This window comes from Athene noctua, chromosome 2 (assembly GCF_965140245.1).
Source record: "Athene noctua chromosome 2, bAthNoc1.hap1.1, whole genome shotgun sequence".
NCBI lineage: Eukaryota > Metazoa > Chordata > Aves > Strigiformes > Strigidae > Athene > Athene noctua.
In genome coordinates, this window is record NC_134038.1 from 167,900,427 (window position 1) to 167,924,919 (window position 24,493).

Genomic DNA, 24,493 nt, shown 5'->3' on the forward strand with positions numbered 1-24,493 from the left:
ATTCCCATACTCCATTTCTGGAACAACAGGGCGCTTTCATACATACAGGCCAGTTGTCATTGCATCGAGTTACTGTCCTGTCGAAAGCAAGCCCAAACCTAAGGGACAACCATTCTCAGGGAGAACTTTGATTTTTATTACAACTGACATGTTTGAAAGGATATGTCAGTTCAGGTGAAAATGCTGGTTTTCCCACCATATATGAAAATGAAGTTGTTCAGTTCGAACTGACATTTAGAACGAAACTCTGCTGTTTCTTTTTTTTTTTTTTTTTCAATGTACAATGTCTTTTTGTTTGCTTAAGTATGTGAAAACATAGCAAACGTCTTCCCATTATGGTTTAAACAGTCATATAAGAAAACCAGGTTTTTTTCCAGAAATTTCAAATTAGTATCTATTCTTTTTGCTTGAAATTTCACAGGAAAAAATGGGGTTTTCTACTTCTATTTGTATTGATTTGTGACTCTGAGTACGTGTAAAATACCTCTATGGATTACTGCAAGCATTGAATCCTTTCCTGGTGATGATGTTTCTTTCCTCATACTGATTCATGGATACTGCTCAGAATCTATGTTTTTGTATTGATAGATCAGCTCAAGATAAGAGGGAAATGGAAAATTAAACGTCAGTGTTTAATTTTAATTCTTTGGAGCATTACATCTCACTGCTCGTATTGCTGTCCTTCAGCTTTACCTGCATTTTTCAAAGAAGGATTGAAGAACAGAGAAGCCACAGATGGTGCCACAGCCACTCTGCACTGCGAGCTGAGCAAGGTCGGTGTCCTGGTGGAGTGGAAAAAAGGGGACAAGACGCTCAAACCAAGTGATAAGTATAGGATGAGACAAGAAGATACTGCTGCAGAGCTGTTGATCCGAGATCTGGAGGTAGAAGATACAGGAGAATATACCTGTGTATGTGGAGACCAGAAGACCTCGGCTGTCTTGACAGTCCATGGTAAAAAGCCATTCTCTGTTATGATAGCAGTACCTCAAGAAGATCCCTTTTCTCTGAGAGGTTCCCTTCCCACTTTGATGTTTTGATTCTGCAGCATTTTCTTGGTTGACTGGCTGACTTTCATCCCATCTCCCACTGTCTGTTAGTTTGAAACCGATGGCTTTATAGCAGAGTTGTGAGAATTTCTCATCTTGGTCTTCACTTTTTAAAAGTGAAAAATGTACCTGTCAAGAGTGAGAAGACCTCTAGCAGAAAGATTATTCTCAAAGAGTTTGTCCTGGTGTCTCACTGATGTCAGTGGTTTTCGGTGCTTAACTTGAAGGATAGTTCTTTAAAAATGCTGAACTCAGTGAGAGGTTTTTCCATTCAGGAATACATGACTGTCCTCCTCTTTTGTGATATATTCTGCTGAGGAAATGGTACTTTCCAAAAAAATATCTCCAAACCAGGCCCTAATTTAGGGAGCAGTGAGACAGATTTTGTTCCTGTCTCTGCCATGGTGAATAGCAACGAGCTTTGGTTGCCCCTCCAGAAGCAGATTTCACATACAGTTCCAATAGATGAAAGAATAGTTTTTATTGGAGATATATCTTAAGGATAAGATGCTTCTAAGGACAGGGACAAAGCTATGGAGGCAAAACTCTTTTCTCTCAGATTTTCTGCATACTTTTACTTCCTCTTCTTTCTCCCGGCTGGAAGTACCTCTGTTCCTCCCCTCCTCTGAGCTGGCACTTTCTTCCCTGTGCAAGTTGCTTCCTTTTTACTCTAGTGGCACACCACAAGGCAACTTGTTGAATGCTGCTAAAAAAGCTCTGTATTCTTGATACTAGAGCCATTATGACCTTGGAAATTGGGGCTTAAAGGTGCACCTGAAGTTATATTACTAATTTTTTTTTCTGAACCAGAAAGATAAATTATGGTGTCAGGAAAGGCAGAGGTCTCCAGCTAGCAGTGCTGTCACCTGGGGAGATGACTTTCAATCAAAATTCAGGTCATTAATGTTAAGGTAGATGATTTCAGACTGGAATAGGTAGAGAGGACTACTAGAGTCAGCTGGGAAGTGTTGAGCATGCTCCCTAAGTCAATGTTAGAAGCAGGTCATGGTGGCAGTTATCCCTGTGAGATCCTGCAGTAGTTTTCTAATAGATCCAGTTTTCAAGACTGTATAATTTGTTTTCCTCTAATAGGGAAGGACTACCCTCAGGACCTAGTCCTAATTTCCTCAAGGTCTGGTTAATGGTTTTGATGTCCTCTCTGTTTATATTACATCCCATAGCTTTGCCTGCACTGTTCAAAAAAGAACTTGTCAATATGGAAGCCACAGAAACCGGGACGGCTGTTCTGCAGTGTGAGCTAACTAAACCCACTCCGGTGGAGTGGAGGAAAGGGCAAAAGGTGCTCAAGCCTAGTGACAAGTACAAAATGAGACTGAAGGATACCATTGCTGAGCTGACAGTCCATAGCCTGGAGGAACAAGATGCAGGAGATTACACATGCGTGTGTGGAGACAAGATGACTACTGCATCCCTGACAGTGCATGGTAAAATACATAAGTTTAATAGGGATTTTCTCCTTTGTCATCTGTGATCTTATGTAGGATCACAAACTCATCTTAATCCCATCTATTATTTTAAATGGGTATGACAGCTGTATCAATCACTGGGAATATTTTTTACTGAAAGTCCTTCTCTTAAGACTGAGAAATAGCACTAGACAGTCTTTTCTGTCCCTGTTCTTTCATGTTAATGGAGTCTGGAAGCAGATAATGAAAACCTCAGTTAAGTCATAAATAGCACTTTCAGCGCTTCCATTAATTAATTTCTCTAGGCATATCACTGAGATTTCACTCGTTTTACTTGTTTTCTTGAATGGAATTGAAACATGCTCTGTTATTATAACAACGAAGAGAGGGAGGTGAGAATGGTACACTGCAGCCTGGAATTTTAAATAACATAGTGTTCATTTAAATGGCTCATCTGATCTTAAGATAGAGCTGTGCATAGTTCCTTGAAATCTTGGGATCAGCTTTCTGTTGCTACATCTTAAACTGCCTTTAAAGCATACCTTTCTGTACTGAAATTATAGTTTTACAACACTGATTTCCAAATCAGTTGTGACATGCTGAAGGTGGAGTGTTGCAAAGCATAAGGCAGGATACCCCGAAATCCTTCATTTGCTTCTCAGGTACTATGTATTCTAAAACTTTTGGAGATGAAAGGGGTTTAATCCAGTGGAGCAGTCAAGATTGAGTATTTCCTCCGTTTTAAAGTGGTCTCTCTTCATCTGTGGTCTTCAGCCCTTCCTCCGTATTTTAAAAAAGAGTTGAAGAACGTGGAAGCCACAGAAAATGGCACAGCCACTTTCTGCTGTGAACTGAACAAGCCTGCAGCTGCTGTGGAATGGAGAAAAGGAGACAGAGCCCTGGAGACAAATGACAAGTTCACTATGAGATGTGAGGGCACAACTGCTGAGCTGGTGATCCATGATTTAGATCTGACAGATGCTGGAGATTACACGTGTTGTTACGGAGATCAGAAAACTACTGCTGCACTGAAAGTGAATGGTAAAAAAAAAAAAAAAAAAATCAAATTAAGTGGATTATTTTCAACCAGTTGTTGTTTAAGAGTATGGTAGTATCAGCTTTGAAATTGCAGCCCCATTTCCAATAAAATTAGCAACATGTGATTGGACGTGGGTATAAATATTTGAATACACTGGTCAGTATCGGGCACTGATCAGGTGTTCGTTGCAAATATTTCAGATATTCTTCTTGGTTCCAACTTACTGCTTTGATGCTCATGTTCAGTAGAGGTTGCTAAAAAAGGAAAATCGTATTATTGTAATGTTAGTTGTAAAGACATAGCAATCCTGCAGTTAAGAATATTACGATTTGATTACGAGATATTTTTGATATAGTTTTAGTGTGTCAGAATATTTTGACAGTCAATTTCTGCTAGACCATTATCCGAGGAGAGATCTCATAGGAAAGCGAGATTGATGACTCAGATATAGTTTCATTTATCAACTTTTTCACTAACGATTTGTGCTGTGATAAAACTTATACACTCGAGTTGGGCTTTATTTTCCGTTGTACCAGGCAATACCCGAAGTAAGGTAGGGCTCAGTCTGGCAGAGTCTGAAGCTGAGACTGGTGTGGTTCTCCACTTCATGCCATGGACCATACCATAAAAAAAGCTCTGACTTAAGAACGTGTTCTCCAGAGTGGTTACCAATCCTATTTGATTAGGGAAGGCTTTGCTTGTCACAGGTGGTTGACAGAGCACAGATAAATAGTTACTTGGATAGCTGTCATGGTCATACATTCTGCTCATTTTGAACTCCTCAGCCTTGCCAGCACGCTTCAAGAAAGAGATGAAGAACGAAGAAGCCACAGAAGGTGGAACAGTCACCCTACAATGTGAGCTATCTAGGTCTGCCTCTGTGGAGTGGAAAAAGAAACACAAAGTGCTCAAATCAAGTGAAAAATATACGATGAGACAGGAAGGTACTACAGCACAACTGCTGATCCATGCTTTAGAAGTCAAGGATGCTGGGGAGTATACCTGTGTGTGTGGAGGTGAGAAGACTACGGCAGCACTGACAGTGCATGGTAAGAAAACAGAAATAATTTTTTGTGTGATGTGTCTCCTCTGGAAGCCTCAGTACTGACACACAATGAGTTCTTTCTCTAATCTTGCCATCATTAATTCTGTCAGTAATGGATTTTTCCCCTTTTTATAGTGATTTTTTAAATCTTAATTCCAACTAGAACTGTAGTTCCATGGATTATACTAATGTTTTCCCTCTTTTCTTCTCCTTGCTCTTGTGGTGCACAGCTATACTGCTCTGCACCACACTGAAGGCTGAAGCATGCCACATGCTTGCGTTTTTCGTTCCGTTTTACTCACTTTGGACTTGAGCGTAGAGAGATGGGGTAGTAGGAACATTCATCCTAAGAGAGATCTTAGATTTCAAGTTACATTAGGATTTGACAGATAACGTTAGATAATGCAAACAAAACTTGACTCAGTTTAACTTTTCTGTATAATTCTGACCAAGGGTCATGTAGATTTGTATTCTGGTATTGTAGAATATTCAGCACTATATTACTTCACAGTCTTCAGCCAAATTCATCTGCAAACTTTCCTTGGAAGAGAGGAAAACTTTATTTCCACAATTAACATAGGACAGTAGGAAGTTGTTTCAGCTGTCTTTCTCACCTGAAAAGTCAGTAGGTCAGCGAGTCCACTTTACTGCCCAGACCTTTTCATCTTGATATCTTGAAACCAAGTATGGCTTCAGTCTTGAACTTCCAATTTAACCATGGAAAAAAGAATTGGAAAGGACCTTGACAGGTCATCTAGTCCATCCTTGAGCCCCAAGTCACCAACACCCCTACCTAGCCTCACTCCAGTGAGGAAGAATTTGCAGTTCCCCTGGACATTCATTCCTCTGCCTAGCCATCAATACTGCCAGAAAGTTCTTCCTAATTTCAACAAAAGTCTTTCCCAAACTTGTTTAGTCGTTACTTCTCATCCTATATCCTGTAGAGATGGAGAAATATTTGCTGTTTTCCTCTCTGTGAAAGATTTGAAAACTTGTCTCCTTTTTGTCTTCTATTCTGGACTAAGCACCTTCAATCCTTTCACTCTTTCTTCATAGGTCATGTTTTCTAGACTTCAGCTCATCTTTGTTGCTTTCTGGACCATCTTCTGTTAATCCACATCTTTCTAGAAGTGTGGTGGCCAAAAGGCAGACTACAGTGCGCCATCTGAGCCTTTGCCAGACTGGAGTAGGATGGAAGGACTTCGTGTTTCTTGCATATGACAATTTTATATATCCCTATTATGATGTTTGCTTTATTCACATCAGAATTGCATTTTTTGACTTGCGTTTGCTCCATAATCTCCTGTAACCCCAAATCTCTCTCTGCAGACCTGCTGTCTATTATTCCCCATCTTATATTTGTGTTGTTGATTGTTCCTAAATATATTATTTTGCATCTGCTCTTGTGAACTGTAGCCTACTTTTTTCACCACTGCTTCATCAAGGTCTTCTGTATCCTAATCCTGTTTAACAAAGTGCTTTTGGCTTCCCTCCCTTCCTATCTAGAGATCATCTGCAAAGTTAATGAAAACTGCATTTCATTGTTCAAGTCCCTAAAGAAAATGCTGGACTGCAGAGTACTGAGCAACTCTGCTCAACTCATACTTTCACTGTGAGTGTAAATCACAGTTGAATATTCTTTGACTGTGGCTTTCAAATTAGTAGTGCTTCCCACCGTAGTTCCACCTATACCAAAATTAAAGTAAGAGCTTTACTGAAATCAAAGTATATAGAATATACTGTGTCTCCTTATCAGTGGACCTTATTAAACCTATGTCAAGAAATATTACACTGGCCCACTCATTCATGAAAAGAACAGCTCTTGGCAAGTCCAAGTGTATTGCTATAATATTTTTCAGAGAATTAAAGTTAAGCTGAAATGGCCATAATTCCTTGGATCGTATCACTGTCTCCCACTTCTTCCCATTTTTCCAAGACAAGCACTGTGGACAGGATTCAGCTGGTAGATCAGAACTGGTGTGTGTTCCTAATACTGTCAGTGATGATCTAGTCAACACAGTCAATGGAAGCCAGGGAGCCATCCAATTCACCTTTATAGCAGACATTTACATTTGGTCAGAGGGTAGCTCCAATGTCAGTGGCTTTCTTGACTCTGTCTGGATCTTTCTTGACTGTCCTGTGAGCTTAGAGTCTTGGTTTACATGGTAAGAACTACATGTGTGTATTCCAGTCTGTGAGACCTTTACCACCTCTAAGTTTCCATTTCTTTTTATACTTGTGGAACATCACCCATTCTCTGATTTCTCCAGCGTAACTGTTAATGTCTGATATTGGTGGAGCTTATACCTTAAGCATTCCAGGACAAATTATTTAATGACAGCAAGGTGCTTTGAGAATATTCAGTTTATTCATATACTCCTTTTTTTCCTTATCCTATCTAGAATTCTTATGACTTTCTTAGCTATAATTAACATTTAATATTAAATAAAAAAGGAATTAAACATGTCAGCTTTCCCCATGTCACTCACCATCAACTTACATTTCTGAAAGAGAGGTAGACCAACCTCTCCCTTGTTGTTTTTCTTCCTTCTAATCTACTTACAGAATGTAATTACAGTATTTCTGTTTCTTTCTAGTTCAGGCTGGCCAGATTTCCTGGGATTTGCATGCTAAAATTCTGATAACAGCAAAGAGCCACAAGTTGAACTGTGAGCGGAGAACATGGACAGTTCCTGGAGTAGCGATCTTGCCGCCCAGTTGCTGCAGAATTCAGCTGTGTCTGGAGACATTTGATATCAGCATAATTTTACAGATTACCTTTCAGCCCCTCTTTCATGTTGGTCTCTTTGTCAATGAGGTGACAGAGTCCAGGAATGGGGAACTGCCCTTGACTTTCTTGATACATGCAGGGAACTTGGCTTTCCCGGATTTGCCTCTACATTCTGTAGTATTTATTTTGCATTCATCTAAGCCTTCTGTACTTTATAGGTCTCTTGAGTTTCAGGACATTGAAGAATTTGTGATATAGTCAGAATATACCTGATAATCCTTGGAGTGAGGTAGTCTGTGTAGTTATGCCCTTAATATTGTATCTTTGAGAAGTTTTCCACTCTCTCAAACTACCTTGTTCTTTAAGTTTGCTTCTGTTTGATCACAAGTAGCAATTATTGAAGCTTGCTTTCTTGTTGCCCACAGAATTTTCCTTTTGCTCTTCTCCATCGTTACTTGTCCTAAAATCCTTGAGCTTCTGCTCCATTATCCTTCACATCTGTATTCTCAAATATTTATTTCTTGCTGGTTAGATTCAGAACTTGTCCTCTTCTGTTCTTTCATATATATTCTATATCCAAAAGTGATCTTCACCCCATTCCAAAGACTTAGCAGACACTGTCCCATCCTATTGTTTCCGCAGTGCATATTACCATGTTACCAGCCAGTCTGAATGATTCTACTGGTTGTTCCAAAAGGGACAGGGTGTTAGGATGCACCTGTATTTCATGGTGTGAAGGTCTTCTAGCAGATTTCTTCAATGGAGACATCATCCTTCTTTTTCCATTTTTTGTTACCCAAGTTCTTTCAAGAGTTCTCTGATTTTGCTCTTCACCCTCACTCTAACTCCCAGTCTAGGTCTGTAGGCATCCTTAACACATAAGGTAAAGCCTTTTTTTCTTTAGCTTTTTTCCCTGATCATTGTGTAACCTGCTTTATCGCTTTTCCTGGTCTGAATTACACTGAGAAAGTTACGGTTTTGACCATACATGAAGTTTTCCCATTCCTGCTGTTTATTCTCCATACATCTCTAAACAATCAGCACATTTACCCACTGTTTGAGACCCTCTTGCGGTTATGATACAAATTATTATCTTCCTTCTGTGAGATGATCCTCATGTCAATAACTAGGCATGGATAGGTACTGGTTTAGTTTTCTGGTGACTGTCTTAGTTTAATCCCAGCCAGCAACGAAGCACCACACAGTTGCTTTGTCACTGCCCCCACCCAGTGGGATGGGGGAGAGAATTGGAAAAGAAAGTAAAACTCATGGTTTGAGATAAAGACAGTTTAATAGGACAGAAAAGGAAGAAAATAATAAAATAATTAGACTATACAAAATAAGTGATGCACAATGCAATTGCTCACAGCTCACGGACTGATGCCCAGTCAGTTCCTGAGCAGTGGTCCCTGGCTTTCCCTCCATTTTATATATTGGACATGTTGTCATATGGTATGGAATATCTCCTTGGTCAGTTGGGTTCAGCTGTCCCAGCTTTGTCCCCTCCCAACTTCTCGTGCCACTCCAGCCTTCTCGTTATCAGGACATGATAAGCTGAAAAGTCCTTGACTTGTTGCTAAGTAGTGCTTAAAACATCAGTGTGTTATCAACATTATTTTCATACTAAATTGAAAACACAGCACTATACCAGCTATAGGAAGAAAATTAACTCTATCCCAGCTGAAACCGGGACAGTGGCCAAGAACTGCATATCATGAAAATGATTGCTCCTTTGTTTCTCAGCCCTTCCTGCTCTCTTCAAAGAAGAGTTAAGAAATGAGAAAGCCACAGAGGGTGAAGCAGTGACTCTGCGCTGTGAGCTGACCAAGGCCGCTTCAGTGGAGTGGAAAAAGGGACACACAGTACTCAAACCTAGCGAGAAATACAAGATGAGACAGAAGGATGTCACTGCAGAACTGGTGATCCATAATCTAAATGAGAATGATGCTGGTGATTATACCTGTGTGTGTGGGGATAAGCAGTCCACAGCTTCCTTAGCAGTACATGGTAATAACCAATTTCATCTAGATGTCCTTATTATCGAGCTTCTGGTTTGAATTAATTTTTTTCCTTCATGTTTATTGTTATCTCTGCATATTTCGTCTGAGTCTGGCTTTGCATGTCATAGTCATGAGAATTACTTTGCATTTTGTGATTTGAGGGAGAACCTTCATCTCATTTCCTAATACAAAGTGGTTGTAGGACCTGATCCCTCAAACAGACGTGAGATCAGGCCCAAAGACAGCTCTGCACCGGTGACCTCGCCTTTCCTTCCCCCACCCCTGCCATTCACCAGGAGGCTGTTTGCTGCTCCATGTTAACCCTCTGTCCATTGCATCCTCAGTGCTGCCTGCACGCATCAAGGAGAGCCTGAAGGACGAGGAGGTAACAGAAGGTCAAGCAGCCACTCTGTGCTGTGAGCTGACCAAGGCTGCTCAAGTAGAGTGGAGGAAGGGAAGCAGTTTGCTCAAAATCAGCGACAAATACAAAATGAGACAGGAAGGCACAATCATGAAGCTACTTATCCATGACGTAGAATTGAAAGATGCTGGAGAATACACTTGTGTATGTGGAGAACAGGAGACGACAGCTGCCTTGATAGTGCATGGTAAAAAACATATGCCTATATCTGTATTATTGTGTTTTTCTCTACCAGCTATTGATTGTGTGTTCACCTGTGGCTGAATTTGTTTCTTTAAATTTGTAAGCTGTCTCTAAGACCTGGTTGCATCCAGGCTGCTTTTTTATTTCTGTCTATTGGTTTGTCCATTGCTCCAGAATTATGAGAAAAGAAAACTCTTTCCACCTTAAAATGTTCTCTGCCTCTGTACCACCCCATCTTTCCATTCACCTTTGTGCCACGTGTCATTTTTAATGTCCTCTGTCTGTTTTGTGACCTTCAGCTCTGCCTGCACTTTTCAAAGAAGAACTGAAGGACCTTCAAGCCATGGAAAGCCAAAAAGCCACTCTGTGCTGTGAGCTGACCAAGGCTGCAGCTGTGTCATGGAAAAAAGGAAACAAAATACTCAGGGCAAATCAAAAATACATCATGCGGCAGGATAATGCCCTTGTTGAGCTGGACATTTGTGACCTAGAGATGCAGGATGCAGGAGATTACACCTGTGTGTGTGGAGACCAACAAACCACGGCTTCTCTGACAGTGAATGGTAAATTCATCTTGCAGATGACTGTTCATTTTTTGTTTCCCTGAAACACCCCGTTGCTGTACAAAGTGTTCACGTGTCGTCTTTTTCCTAGGAACTAGTTTGAGTTCAGGAAAGGAAAACTTCTTGTTCTGGCATTTAATTTTGCTCTAATATTCCTGAAGAGGGAGCTGAGATGAGTATTTCTCCATGTAGTCAAACTATTATGTTGTAGATTTAAGGAAATGGTGCCTAGGAAATGCTCCTGTTAGACCAGCTGAGATGTTCTGCACCCGTGGAGGGTGGGCTTGTGATAAATTCTTTAGATTGCATTTTAAATCCATCCATCCTGTTGTACTTCGACCTGTCAGCTCCAACACTTCTTCTCTTACTGTCACTGCTGGATTTAGTTTTCCAGATCATTACAGTGATAACTTCAACCTCAATGGCCAAACACCCTGACTTGCTCAGATTTGAACTTCAGTTGAGAGTTCATGATGCTGATCACAAATGCAGAGGTCTTAGTTTAAATATGCTATCTATTGGCTTTCCATTCCCAGCCCTGCCGGTGCTTTTCGAGAAAGAACTGAAGAATGAAGAAGTCCAAGAAGGAGCATCAGTCTCTCTGCGTTGTGAATTAACCAAAGCAGCTCCAGTTCAGTGGCAAATAGGGTCCAAAGTGCTCAAAGCAAGTGACAGATATCAAATGAGACAGCGTGGCACCATTGCAGAGCTGGTTATTCGTGACTTAGACGTAAAAGATGCTGGAGATTACACCTGTGTGTGTGGTGACCAAAAGACAACAGCAACCTTAACAGTTCATGGTAAAAAGACCTTAATAAAATTGATAAATAGCTCTATAGATAGACATCACTCTGAAATTCAGCTGTTTCTGCCATGGGTCAGTAACTTGTGTTTGATTTTATCCCTTTCTCTTCCTCCATTCTATGTATAGCTCATTTCTTACTGAGAAAGAATAGCTCAGGGCAAATTTTTGGGTCATTATTAATCTGCCCCCCTTTAAAGGGAGAAAATCAGATGTTTATTGCTGTCCAAGTCTCCTCTTCTTGGACATATACATTTTCCAGCTCTTTTCCTCTCCTCATCCCCACGGTTCACTTCAGACAACCAGAGTTTTCTCCAAAACATACATGTATGGTCTGTCAGGCCCTTCTGCTCTCCAAGCACTGTTCAAAGGAGAAGTGAGGGTTGGGGCAGCAGCAGGAGGGGGAGATGTCGTCTGCTGGGTGACGTGCCATGGCTACTCCTGGGAGTACCAGATTCTTTAAGCACGTCAGACATGCAGAATGAGATAAGATGCCATTTCAGAGCTTGTTACCTAGGTTTAAAGGATGCAGGGGTCTGTACCTCTGTGTGTGTGGGATCAGGTCTGCCTTGACAATTAGGTATTAAAAACCCCCAACAACAGGAGGTTATCAGCAGTTATACTCTTCTTTATCCTACTAGCTCCCAATAAACCAATTCAGAAGTAAACCCTTGTGTTAAATTAGTAATCTCATTACCTTTTGTTTTGCTCTCCTCATTAATGAGTATCTGTTTTAATGGAATACCAGTCCTTGGGTCTGAGGAACTTAATTGGTCAAAGAGACCCAGTTAGGTCCCCTCCAGCTTTTTCCCAAGAACTTCAGACTCTCCTCAGGCTTTGCTGAGACATGGACTTTTTCTGAGACGTTTGAGGAGTACTGTTTGTATTCTGTACTCACAGTAGTTGTGCACAAGGCACATTTGTGGTTAAATATTAATAATTAGTTTTCCTATAGGTTATTCTGTCGTTGGGTTATGATTTCCAAAATGGGCAATAGTAAGAATCTGTAGCTCTTACTATATATTATGGCCCTTCATACTTAATTTTAATATTAATAGTTTTATTTTGAAATATGGCTGCTTTCATGTAGATGGGGCTGTAAGTTTTTAGGAAAAACAAAACAGAAAATAACAATACCAGCCTCCAAGGAATCATACTTGTGTAGGTAAAACAGGACTGTATCCAGCAGTGTTATTTGTGAGTGCTGTTGACTCAGGATCTTCCTGTACTGTTCTTTCACCATGAGAAACAACAGAGTTTTTGAACTTGGGCATAGCTAAGCGTGTCTATAATAGGCTGAAAAAAGAAGGCATGAGGGGAAATAATCCAAGCATTAAAAAAAATAAAATTATTCATTCCGGTTTTCTGATGACCATTTGTTCATGTTGCATCCTTCAGCTCTGCCACCGCTCTTCACAGAAGAGCTAAAGAACAAGGAAGCAGAAGAAGGTGGAGAGGTGGTCCTGCACTGTGAGCTCACCAAGGCTGCTCAGGTGGAATGGCAGAAGGACCAGAAAATTCTCAAAGAGAGTGAGAAATACAAGATGAGGCAGGAAGGGACCAAGGCAGAGCTGGTGATTCACGAAATAGCTGAGGAGGATGCAGGACACTACACCTGTGTGTGTGGAGAGCAGCAGACTACAGCTGTCTTAACAGTACAGGGTAAAAACTCTCTTGACCTTCTATTTCCTAACTGCAAACCTCTGTCCTCTACTATCAGGTGTTCAATTTTCCATGTCTGTTCAAACTCATTAACTGACATTCCATTCATTTGAAAGTATGCCCTGCCTTTGATGACTTGCAAGCTGTGTATATTGGAAAATACTAGTCTACATTTTTCTGTGCCATCCTTTTGTCTTTTCCTTTCCTTAAACACCTACCTGCTATCCTTTCATCTTTTCTTTCTGGCATTCCTTTCCTAGCATATAAACCCACTATTCTTTTGTATTTCCTTTCCTGCATTTCTCTAAAACACAAATCTTCTTCTTCTTTGCCATTCCTTTCTGGCATTCCCAATACCTACCATTTTAATGTAGTACGAGGTATGAAGAGCAGCATCCAGAATGAAGCTGTGTTAGTTATCATTTCTTCTGTACAGAGTTACGTTTATATTGGGGTTTGTGGCCACAGCCTCTGTCCTAATATACAAAGATAGATTTGCATTGGGAGACTGATTTTCTAAGCAGGAAAGAATAAATGTTTTATGTGACCTCCTTCTGGTCTTATTTTGTTGTAAGAACCATTTGCTGTGCAAACAAAACTGGTGGTTCAGCTTAACAATGCTGGCAATGGGAAATGTGCCAAATCGAGGAGGCTAAACCTGGTTTCTAGACGGGATATTTTAACTTAGCTGCATTACTATGGAGTGAGACACTAAGTTTGAGATACGAGATATCCCATAATATCCCGTTATCCCACCTAGTTGATAGAGGAACATAGGTGAAGGTCACCAAATTTATTTCAAGGACACAACTTGCTATGGGTACTAGAATTACGTTAAGTGGGGAAGATATGTTCTGAGATAAGAAGACAGGCTGGGATTCAACAGTGGGAGATTCTCTTTGGAGTCAAGAAGAATCTGTGAGCCCTGGCTGCATCTTTTCAAGGGTATCTCAAGGAAGAAAGAACTATGCTGAGTAAAGAGCTGTGCCAACACTCAGCTCAGCAGGGCTGTCCTGTAAGTGGGAAAAGAGAATACAAAGGCATAAATATTGTGTAAGACACCAACACGTGTGAACCAAGGAGCTCAGAGATTATATTCTTAGTTTTTCTTACATGGAAACTAGTAGAAAGCAGGTGTAAATCTCCTGAGGACAGTGCAATTTTGCTAGTAGGAAGCCAGCATAGAACCAAAAGGATTAGGGTATATGTTCCCATTAGGGTGTTTTTATTTATCTTTTCTCTCTCTGTTGCTGATGCTCACCCTTCCTTAACATCCTTCCCCTGTCACTTCCTACTCTCACCCATCCCTGGAGATATCCTCAGTTTGGTAATAGTTCTTACCTGCGTCCTTCAGCTGTGCCTCCATTTTTCCAAGAAGAAATGACCAGCAAGGAAGCAGTAGAAGGTGGAATGGCCACTTTTCACTGTGAGCTCAGCAAGGCATCTGCCCATGTTCAGTGGAAGAAGGGCCATCACGTCCTCACCTCGGACAAGAAGTACAGCAGGAGACAGGAAGGCTGTATTGTGGAGTTGGTAGTTCACGATTTAGACTTGAATGATACTGGAGATTATACCTGTGTGTGTGGAGACAAGACCACCACAGCTGCCTTAACTGTGCATGGTAAAGCAATCCTTTGGACTAAGACCATCCAAACCTTAGACCTGTCCAAGTCTCTATTGCTATGGTGTGTTCTCATTCCCTTTGTTTGCTTGGGCTTTTGTGTTCCTTTGGACTTTGCTTATGTGCTTCCTTCTTGTGTTAAAATTGGGAGAAGAGTTGCCTGTTGGTGTTTGTCCTCCTCAGCTATGCTGGTTTTTCTCACATTCCTTGCCCTGATGCAGTGTCCAGGGAAGCCAGGGGAGATTTTTCCATTGTGTTCCACTGACCTGGATCAGGGCTTGGTAGCATACTGTGTATCATCTCCCCAAGGACCTCATCTAGCTGATTTTTAAGGAATATTCACTCTCGATGGTAACTCTTTTCAGCACTGCCTCCAGAATTCAAAAAAGACCTGACGGACCAGGAAGCTGTAGAAAGTGGGACAGCTGCTCTGCACTGCGAGCTGACTAAACCTGGTGTGGTGGAGTGGAAGAAAGGGCAAGAGGTGCTCAAAGCAAGCAGCAAGTATAAAATGTGTCAAGATGGTGCTGTTGCAAAGCTGATTATCCATGCGCTGGATGTGGAGGACACTGGAGATTATACCTGTGTGTGTGGAGATCAGCAGACAACTGCCACTTTGACAGTCAATGGTAAAGAAAAAAATAACAAAAACAAAACGGTTATAATATTTTCTGAAAATAACTACTGTGGTTTAGTGTTACTTATGGAGAATGGCTGACTACAGTTCATAATGTGTGGAGAGTGGCATGGTCTATACAGCCTAATAGAGTGACCAGGTAGAAAATGGGAATTGCAATGCAGAACTAAATGCCTTTTGACAGTGTGTTACTGTCAGGATAGCTGCAATGTCTCCTCCAAGTGTCCTGCCTTAAGAGGGAATCTGAACTCTTCCAACTCCCTGCTGATCGTCAGACTACCTCTTCAGTGATCAGGGCAACATGTTGGCTACTTTCACAGTAGGAAAAATATTCTGCCATTTTTAGATCATAGATTAGATTAAGCTTCAGCACACTTCATGGCAAATGTAACTTCTTGAAATCATTTTTTTCTTGTTCTGCAGATATTTCTATTACTTCTCTGGGGAAATAGCCTTGTACTTTGAATCTAGAACAACGAGGTTTAGAGACATCTCCAAAAAACCTCTTCTGGTGCTTTGATTTTCTTTCTACTCTCTTTCCCAAACCCCAACTGCAGTATGTTGCAAGTTGTGTTTCTATTTTATAGCCCTACCAGCACTTTTTAAACAAGAGCTTCAGAATACTGAAGCAGAAGAAGGTGGTACAGCAACACTGAGGTGTGAGCTTACCAAACCCAAGGCTCCAGTAGAGTGGAGGAAAGGAGACATTACACTCTACCCTGGTTTGAAATATGAGATGAAGCAGCAGGGCTCCAGTGCTGAATTGGTCATTTATGACTTAGAGCCGGACGATTCAGGAAGGTATACCTGCGACTCTGGACATCAGCAGACAACGGCTGTGGTAACTGTACATGGTAGGCAGAGTATTGACCCTTGGCTCAATAGAGATGAAGTGAAAGGAGCACCTTTCAGTGTTCTCTACAGCCCTTTGTTTTGTCACTGGTCCATCCCAGCGTACATATTCTACTTCAGCAAGTACAACTTAGAAATGTTCCTCTTGCTGTATCTGGAGTGATTAACGAACATCAAAGCAATTAAATGTTGTCATGATGTCAGAATGCCCTGCCCTCTGAGTGCAGGGAGTGTGGCTGCATATAGGAATGGCTAACAGAAAATAAGCCAGGCAGGCTGATGGTTAGTTTGGGTTGTTGATTTCTTCAGTGGGAGTAAGGAATGCCTAATTGGGCATAATGCCTAATTGGGATGGTAAGAGATGCAACAATTGGCGCATAGAGGATATCTATAACATGTGAATGTGTTCTAGAATTACTTGAGGTTTTGAGCCTCAAGTGTAAACTTCGACTTAACTGCATCCACATCTGTTTTCCTCCACCTCTTCTAACCATCCAGAGCAAGACTTTGCTTGAAATCTGAATTTCCTCTTCCATTTATCACTTTATTGTCATCTTTCACTCTACTCCTCTTTTTGTGTTTTGAATGCTAACTTGACCTTTTATATGTTAATAGAAGCTTTATTTGGGGGGGACGGGCAATACTCTTTGCTTAATACTGCAAACTCACAGACCTTTGTTAAGGAACAAGGGTACACGTAAGAGAGAGTATGTCCCAGTGATCTTTGACTAAAGCATCTGTAGTTGGCAGAAAAGTCTGACTCCTTCAGATCACAAGCTAGGCCATTCAATGGACCGCTCTCTAAAACCAGATTTTCCTAACTTCACCGTCTGTCCTCAGCTCTTGGTTCACATAATGATTCAAGAAAGATGCTACCAAGACAGAGAGTTTCAGCCCAAGGATTATGAAATCATTGCAACAGGCCATTTCTGAAAAGTGATGGTAGGGTTGGGTCCTTTTTGGACTGTACATTCCTAAAAAATTTCCCTCTCAAATTTTGCAGCATTGCCTGTTACATTTAAGCAACCCCTACAAAATAAGGAATCAGAGGAAGGAAGTACAGCTACATTCTGTTGTGAGCTGTCAAAACCCAATGCTGCAGTGGAGTGGAGGAAAGGAGGAGTGGTGCTGCAGCCTGGCCAGAAATATGAAATGAGGCAGAGGGAATGCCTGGTAGAGCTCTTAATACATAACCTCAAATTAGAAGATACAGGAGAATACAGCTGTGATACTGGGGATCAGGAAGAAAAGGCATCTTTAAACGTGAAAGGTACGTGGTGTGAGCTGACTCCTAAAGAAATAGATTCCATCCAACATGCAAACCAAAAGTTAAAGTATAAATGTTTTAAAATACATGCCTTATTTTCCCTACAGATATTTTCCTTTTCATCTAATATACTAGGATTTCTTTTTTTTTAAATGAGAATGGAAGAGGATGATACTTTGTTCTTCCAGTGCTGCATTTGAGCTTTGGGTTCTAAGAAACACTTTCTAGCTTTATGGCTGAAGAGAAATAAGAGCAATGCTTTAACATAACATGTGAACATTTCACATGATATGTGGTTTAAGTGTTTTTAAAAAATATATATTCTTCCAAATACTGTAAGAAGACTGACAACAATCTTCCTGTTCTGTCAAGGCTGTCCATGAAGTTTTGAACTTCTTTACTCTTGAGATCTTTGTTAGATCAACTGAAGGATAAATTCATTCAAAGAATTCAGCCCTAGGAAGGATTTGAGTCAAGGAACAAAGAAATAAATGTTCTGACTGCAGGTGGCTGCTTCTGACGCAGCAAGATCTCCTAGTAGCTCCAGGCAAATCAGAAAAAAATGGATCCTGCCTAGGAATATACCACTTGCAAAGCACAGTATCTTGTTCTCCAAAGTGTCTAACTATTAACCAGGACTTGACTCAATGTTCAATAAAAGCTCCTGTTTTTTTCCCTTTAGCTGCGCCAGTTCTTTTCAAAAAGGAGCTCAAGGACAAGGAGGCAGAAGAAGGAGCTGCAGTGAAATTCCAGTGTGAGCTGACAAAGGATAATGCAGCAGTGGAGTGGAGGAAAGGCACCATGGAGCTCTTCCCATGCGCCAAATATGAAGTTAAATTAAGTGGTCACACAGCTGAACTTGTGATTCATAATGTGGAACCAGAAGATGCCTCTGATTACACGTGTGATACAGGAGACCAGCAGAGCACCGCGGTCCTCAGAGTGAATGGTTAGCTCTGCATCAAAATTCAGGGATTTGTGAAATTGTGTGTGAATGATATTCTTCTATTTATTGGTGAATAAACCCCTCCAAAAGTTAAGAGAACGAGGAAAGCAGGTGCCCAGTCATAAATCGGAATACAGAAAAGTAGATCTTGTGAGACGGGATTTGTAGAATGGCTATTTAAGCCTGTAAAGCAGAGTGTACAGTGTATTAACCCCTTCCTCTGATATGATAAAAGCAAGAAACTCTGCATCATGGGGATTTCAAAATTCTAATAGATCACTATTTTTGGTGTTTCGCATTCATTGGAGGCTTAGTTGTATCAATAACTAATCATAAGTCATTAACAAAAGTATTAAAAAATTTTACTGTTTTCAATTTTTGCGATGCCTTCCCGTGAAGATCCTGTGAACACTATATTTAAATCAGGTATAACGTCTGTGATTAATCACCATCTGTGAAATGTCTGTCGTCATCTCAAACTGTTAGGTGGAATTTGTGTCCTTGCTCTTAAGCTACAACCTTTCAAACGACAAACTCTTGGCTGAACGTGACCCATGAAGCAGCCACTGGATCAACTACAAGTGAAAGAGTCCTGTGCTTGCTTTACATGTGTCACAGTAGGGTTTAGGCAGGGGAACCACAAGCACTGAGATTCCTGTTTTCACAGCTGCTCACGCACACACACGATGTCTATTCCCTTCTTGTTTTCATCAGTGACAAGCTGTTTGTCTGAGCTGTTTCATGCCCCGCTTGAATACGTGTAGTCCATTTGTTTGTGCATCATCTGGAAGGACACTGTTGATGATCTAGGGTCTTGAAAGGATATCAAAGAAATTGGAAAAGAGTTTAAGGCTTTACATCATTTATAGTGTTGGAAGTCACGGATATTTCTGTAAAAATGAACAGACGTACACTATTTTTAATCAGAAAGTACCAGATTTGGTTTAGCCGAAATTTTTGTGAGTGCTGGAGTTTCCAATATCCAGAGCAGATAGAAGGTGTAATGTGGATGTCCTTGACTTTACAGAAAACAAACATACTGGGAACTTTCTGATTCTCTCTTTGTCTGGATATACGGAGTATAGGTCTGTCTAGAAAGAAAAAACAGGTTGTTATTATCATATAACCACTTCATGCAAATTTGTTCTGCAGCATCAGACCCCAGATGCCCGCGTTGTGCAGACCTGGCATTCAAGCTAATGGATCATGATTTTTATTTTTATTTTGCAGCCATCAAACCTCAGCTGAAGCAGCCGCTGAAGAACGAAGAAGTGGAAGTGGGCGGAACAGCCAGGCTGCGCTGTGAGATTTCCATTAGCAAAGCACAAGTGGAGTGGAGGAAAGATGGAGCTGTCCTTCACTCGAGCTCCAAGTACGAAATGCGGCAGGACGGCACTCTCCGCGAGCTGTGTGTTCACCGCCTGGAGCCCAGCGATGCCGGAGAGTATTCCTGCAAGGTTGGAGATGAGACAAGCTCTGCAAAACTGACCGTGAAAGGCAAGACCCGTTTACTGGGGCAAGGGGATTTTCACTTTAGGAAGCTAAGATTTTGCAACATAATTGTTGCTATTGTGATTAAACTATTGTGTTAAACACAGAGCATAGGAAGGGTATCAGAGAGAAATCTTATCATCAGTGAATGCACCGAGGCAAAGATTCACTTGGTGGTGAGGAAAGGATAAGGGAGCTGTAATTTTTGACTCATGGCTTGAAATATTTGCTTGACATCATATGCATTTTGAGTGAACAGATGGTCTGTCCCCAGCTTCCAGTCACATGGCAGCCGCATCTGATCTTAATGTCATTACAGACAGAGCTTGCTCTCAGGTTGGACCACTAGTGTGGAACATTCACCACTAGCATCTCTCCAGGCTACTCAGTATTATTGATGATCTGTACGTTATGCCCAGCTGAACCATTTTTCATGCAGATGGTGCCCTAAGTTGTAGGAATGTGTACTGTGTTTGCTCAGATGAGGATTGCACTGCTGCTCCTTCGGTATTCCCCAGCAGGTTTGGGGTACCTACAGCTTTCGCCTGTTGTAGGCTGGCTGTAATGATCTTTGCACAGATCTGCAGGTGCCCAGCTGTCCTAGAGGCAGGACTGAAGCCAGCTGAATCAAAAATGCCCTGTGCTAACACTAATCCAGCAAGTCCCACTGAGAGCACAGGGCCAACCAGATCCCGAGCCAGTGTGCAGCACCAACAGAGCACAAGCAATTCAGTTTGCAAAAAGTGGGTTTTAATGTTATTCTCCAAAGATATCAAGGTGCAAATGCAATAAGTTTCAAAATCATGAATTTGGCATCTGGCATTCACACCTTATTCACCCAATTACAGTATCAAACATGGAATTCAAAAAAATCAATGCTCTCTATCTCTGAGAAAGAGCAAGGAATAAAACCACTAACTGAAAGATATTGGCCATGTTACCCAGTACATTGATAGCAGTGAACCAGCAGCGTTTGAAAAGTGATTTAAGAAGGTGTGATATCTCCATCCTTGGAGGTGCTTAAAGCTCAGCTGGACAAGGTGTTGAGCAACCTTCTGTAAGCTGGTCCTGCTCTGAGCAGCAGTTGGACTAAATGACCTCCAAAAGTCCCCTCCAACCTATATTATTCAATGATTCTATGATTTCATCCATGTTTTCCCTTTCATGGCTTGACTACTGGTGGACTATTTGCAGAGCCTGACGTGACCATCGTGAGCGGTCTAAAGGACATGGTGGTGTTTGAAGGGGATGATGTCACGTTTCAGTGCCAAGTCTCTCATGAAAACGCAAGGGACGTTGAATGGAAGCTACAGGATATTGCTCTGCAAAATAACGAAATGAATGAAATCTCAGTGGAAAAAGGAAAGATTCACACCCTGACATTAAGAAAGGTGACTGAGCAGGACATTGGCACCATCACTTTCCGCGTGGGACCCCACACATCGACAGCAGAGCTCACAGTAAAAGGTAAGGGCTCTCTGATGTGGGAAAGGAGCAGGATGGTGAGGTGACATTCTGCTTATGCTAATAGTAAGTTCAAAGCCGTCATTCATCCCTTGTTTAGCTCATGTTAAGAGGGTGCTTGTGCCTCAAAACATACATAATGCTCTAACGCGGTCTCATATACAGTCTTCCCTATGGATAGACAATGGATATGTCATCAGGGTCCTGAAGCTAACTGGGTTCTAGAGATATTACTGGGGTGGCTCCACTAGATGGATCGACAGATTTGTAATTTTCATTGCTTCCACTTCCCTTTTCCTTATTTTCTCTTTCCTCTTTGGAGTCTTTCTTTCTCTAAACACTGTTTTGAAGAAATTCTCAGTCAAACATCCTTCTCCTTCCCTCTTTGAAGCTGTTGGTCTGGTCAGAGTCCCCATCCCACCTGAACCTGTTAAAACTTCTCTAAACTTCAGTAACTTCAACAAATATTTGTGAGTGGGTTTTCTCGAAAATCCATTCACTTCTTTTAACTTTCCAATATGTAACATGAACTTAAAGTATTTTTTTTTTAATACTTAACTGTCCAGTAGCAACTTTAACACTGTGGGGAAACAAGAGAAAGGTGACTGTAAATGCCTCTGCGGTGTTTGTATTTTCAGTGCCACCTCCAGTCTTTAAGGAGAAATTGCAGAGCACAGAGCTGCGGGAAGAAGAAACAGCCATCCTCCACTGTGAGGTCTCCCAGCCTAATGCTGTGGTGAAGTGGAAGAAGGATGCTCACGTAATTTCCCCAAGCTCCAAGTATGAAATCAGGCAGGAAGGAACAATCCATACTTTAAAGATTTATCACTTAAAACCAGAAGACTCAGGCAAATACACCTGTGATAATGGAAATGAACAAACAACAGCCACTTTAACTGTTACAGGTAGGTTGTTTTGTTTTCTTTTTCAGATAAGAAAACTTCCTTAGCTTAGTACTAGCAAGAGGGTGCTATTTACTGACCTTGACTTCAAATGTGCTCTTCTGGCATAAAGCAGCCGAGTCCTTTGGCTTTCAGAAGTTAGTTCCTGTGGTGTCCTGAGCAACGAACACGGAGGGACCTAAGTGCAGCAACTGTTTCCGCAATCCTAGACCCAAGGGCCTCTTTCTGGTCACTCTGAAGATCAAGGCTGAAACTAAAATGAGAATGAGACTATTTTTGCTGCTTAACCATCCTTTGAGCTGTAGTTCCACCTGGGAAAATGGTGCTCAAGAGTCAAGGTGCTCAAACTTCCTTGGGAACTCAACTCTAGATGACAAGCAAGGCTCCTAAATATTCCTAGTGCCTTAAAAATAGGTGTAATGTGCCAATATATCAATTTTTTATAATCTACTCTGATACAAGTGCTATATGAAGGTGACTTTTTCTGAGATACAAGATCAGCAGAAATAAAGAGGGGCCAGTGAAGTGCCATCTTTTGAAATACCCCTCAAGGGTTGTCCCATAAAGGGCATGCACCTGCCTGCTATCACGCTAACTCCAGGATTCAGTGATACCAGAATATTTGTATTGTAAGCAGATCCTCTGATGATGGCTGTCCCTGTGTTCCCAGCCATGCCAGCAGTCTTTTAAAAAAACCCTCTGAAACCAGCAGGCCAAGGAAAGCTCTACAGTCACCCTCCGTGCTGAGCTCTCCAAACATGATACACCAGTGAAGTGGAAAAAAGGGTCAGTCTTGATTCAAGCTAGTAACAAGTATGAGATGAAGCAGACAGGCTCTGCTGCAGAGCTACTCATCCACGACCTACAGCTGAAAGATGCTGGAGACTACATCTGTGATTCTGGCAGTGAGCAAACTGTAGCATCCTTGGTAGTGAAAGGTGACAAAGAGCTTTCACTTCACCTTTTAGGGAGCTGTAGGTTAGTTTAGATGATCCGTATGTAAATTCAGGGACATTGTGGCAGAGGCTGGTACTTTTTTGTGAGAAGGATTTCTGAATCATCAGTGACACAGCCTGACAGAGTAGGTCTTCACAAAGACTTTATTTTTCTCTCCTCCTTATTCCTTTGCTGGCTCCTAAGAGCCCTAGTGCTACAGGTCTTAGCTACACAATGGAATGCCTTCATTGCAAATGCAACTGTGCCTTGACCACAGTCAATCCCCACAAAATAAACCACCCATTCCTACATCACGCACAAGACTTTTCAAATCTGCCTCCTCTTATACACCTCTGTCACCGGGTTCCTGTGAGTTCACTCCGATTTCTGGAACCTCACCTCCTTCCCTTGCAAATATCAATTCAGCTGTAACTGTAGAGCCACCAAAGTTCTTCTAGGGAACTGGACTTGAAGAACTAAACCTCTACATGTAAATCAAACCATCAAAACTCCATATTTACTCGTCAGTGATACATGTCAGTGCAGAGACTTCCAGAGTTCATCTCTCTTCTGGGTCCAATTTTCAAATGAGGGGCATTATTTCTCCATGTACCCTCCCAAATACTCAAGAACTCAGATATCAAGCACAGGCTTGTGACTTGTGGCTTTGGTACTCATTGGGAGATACATCCACTCAGATGCTCAAGTGTCCATATCCATGACTTCTCCTGTGTAAGAAGGAGCACATTCCCTGAGATGCTCAGTGTGTGCAGTGCCCAGTGATTCTTGGGGAGTGCAGAATGCTTAGTGCTCCTGGAAATCCAGCACTTTCTGTCATTCCTTGATTGGGTTTTGAAGTAACTTTGGAATTGATTTTGAACCAAATTTGGAATGGCACCACAGTTTCATTAAGCACAAGACCTAGTGTTGCAGTCAGCAATGAAACATACTTTTTTTCCCTCTGATTTATCTTCGTTTAGCTTTGCCAGTAATCTTCACAAAACCACTCCAGAACCAGCAAGCTGAAGAAGGCAGCACCATCACTCTGAGCTGTGAAATCTCAAAATCAAATGCCACTGTGCAGTGGAAGAAGGCCGGGACAGTGCTGCGACCAAGTGACAAATACAAGATGCATCAGGCTGAATCCGTGGCTGAGCTGACAATTCACAACCTGAGTGAAGCGGATGCTGGGGAATACACGTGTGACACAGGGGACCAGCAAACAACGGCAGCCGTGCTCGTGAAAGGTGGGGCTTTGTGTGGGGAGGAGTTGAACAGAGCTTGGTACTGTGGTAGGGGCACATGATTAAGTAGTTTGACAGAATTGTCCTGTGCCCAGACTGAATCGTGGGGATCTCAGAGATAAGAGTGATTTCAGAGGGATAAGAACCGAGTCAGTTATCTCTAGGGGTTCAGAAATGCATCTTTAGTCCGTGGTTCTGTGGTTTAATGTTA

At 41.6% G+C, this 24,493-nt stretch overlaps 1 protein-coding gene across 8 annotated transcripts in view; it reads left to right on the forward strand.

Moving 5' to 3' along the window:
* The window catches only part of OBSCN (obscurin, cytoskeletal calmodulin and titin-interacting RhoGEF), a 188,117-nt gene that overhangs the window by 71,399 nt on the left and 92,225 nt on the right, over positions 1-24,493 (forward strand). For 4 of the 8 annotated variants that reach the window (XM_074901084.1, XM_074901087.1, XM_074901085.1 and 1 more), the window contains 13 exons: positions 688-954; positions 2,231-2,494; positions 3,251-3,517; positions 4,301-4,564; positions 9,035-9,298; positions 9,636-9,899; positions 10,195-10,458; positions 10,995-11,258; positions 12,659-12,922; positions 19,476-19,742; positions 20,931-21,203; positions 21,839-22,105; positions 24,019-24,285. In XM_074901084.1, the coding sequence (XP_074757185.1) occupies positions 688-954; positions 2,231-2,494; positions 3,251-3,517; positions 4,301-4,564; positions 9,035-9,298; positions 9,636-9,899; positions 10,195-10,458; positions 10,995-11,258; positions 12,659-12,922; positions 19,476-19,742; positions 20,931-21,203; positions 21,839-22,105; positions 24,019-24,285 (3,456 nt within the window). The remainder of the gene's footprint in view (positions 1-687; positions 955-2,230; positions 2,495-3,250; positions 3,518-4,300; positions 4,565-9,034; positions 9,299-9,635; positions 9,900-10,194; positions 10,459-10,994; positions 11,259-12,658; positions 12,923-19,475; positions 19,743-20,930; positions 21,204-21,838; positions 22,106-24,018; positions 24,286-24,493) is intronic. The other 4 variants (XM_074901086.1, XM_074901089.1, XM_074901090.1 and 1 more) reach the window with 4 other exon arrangements.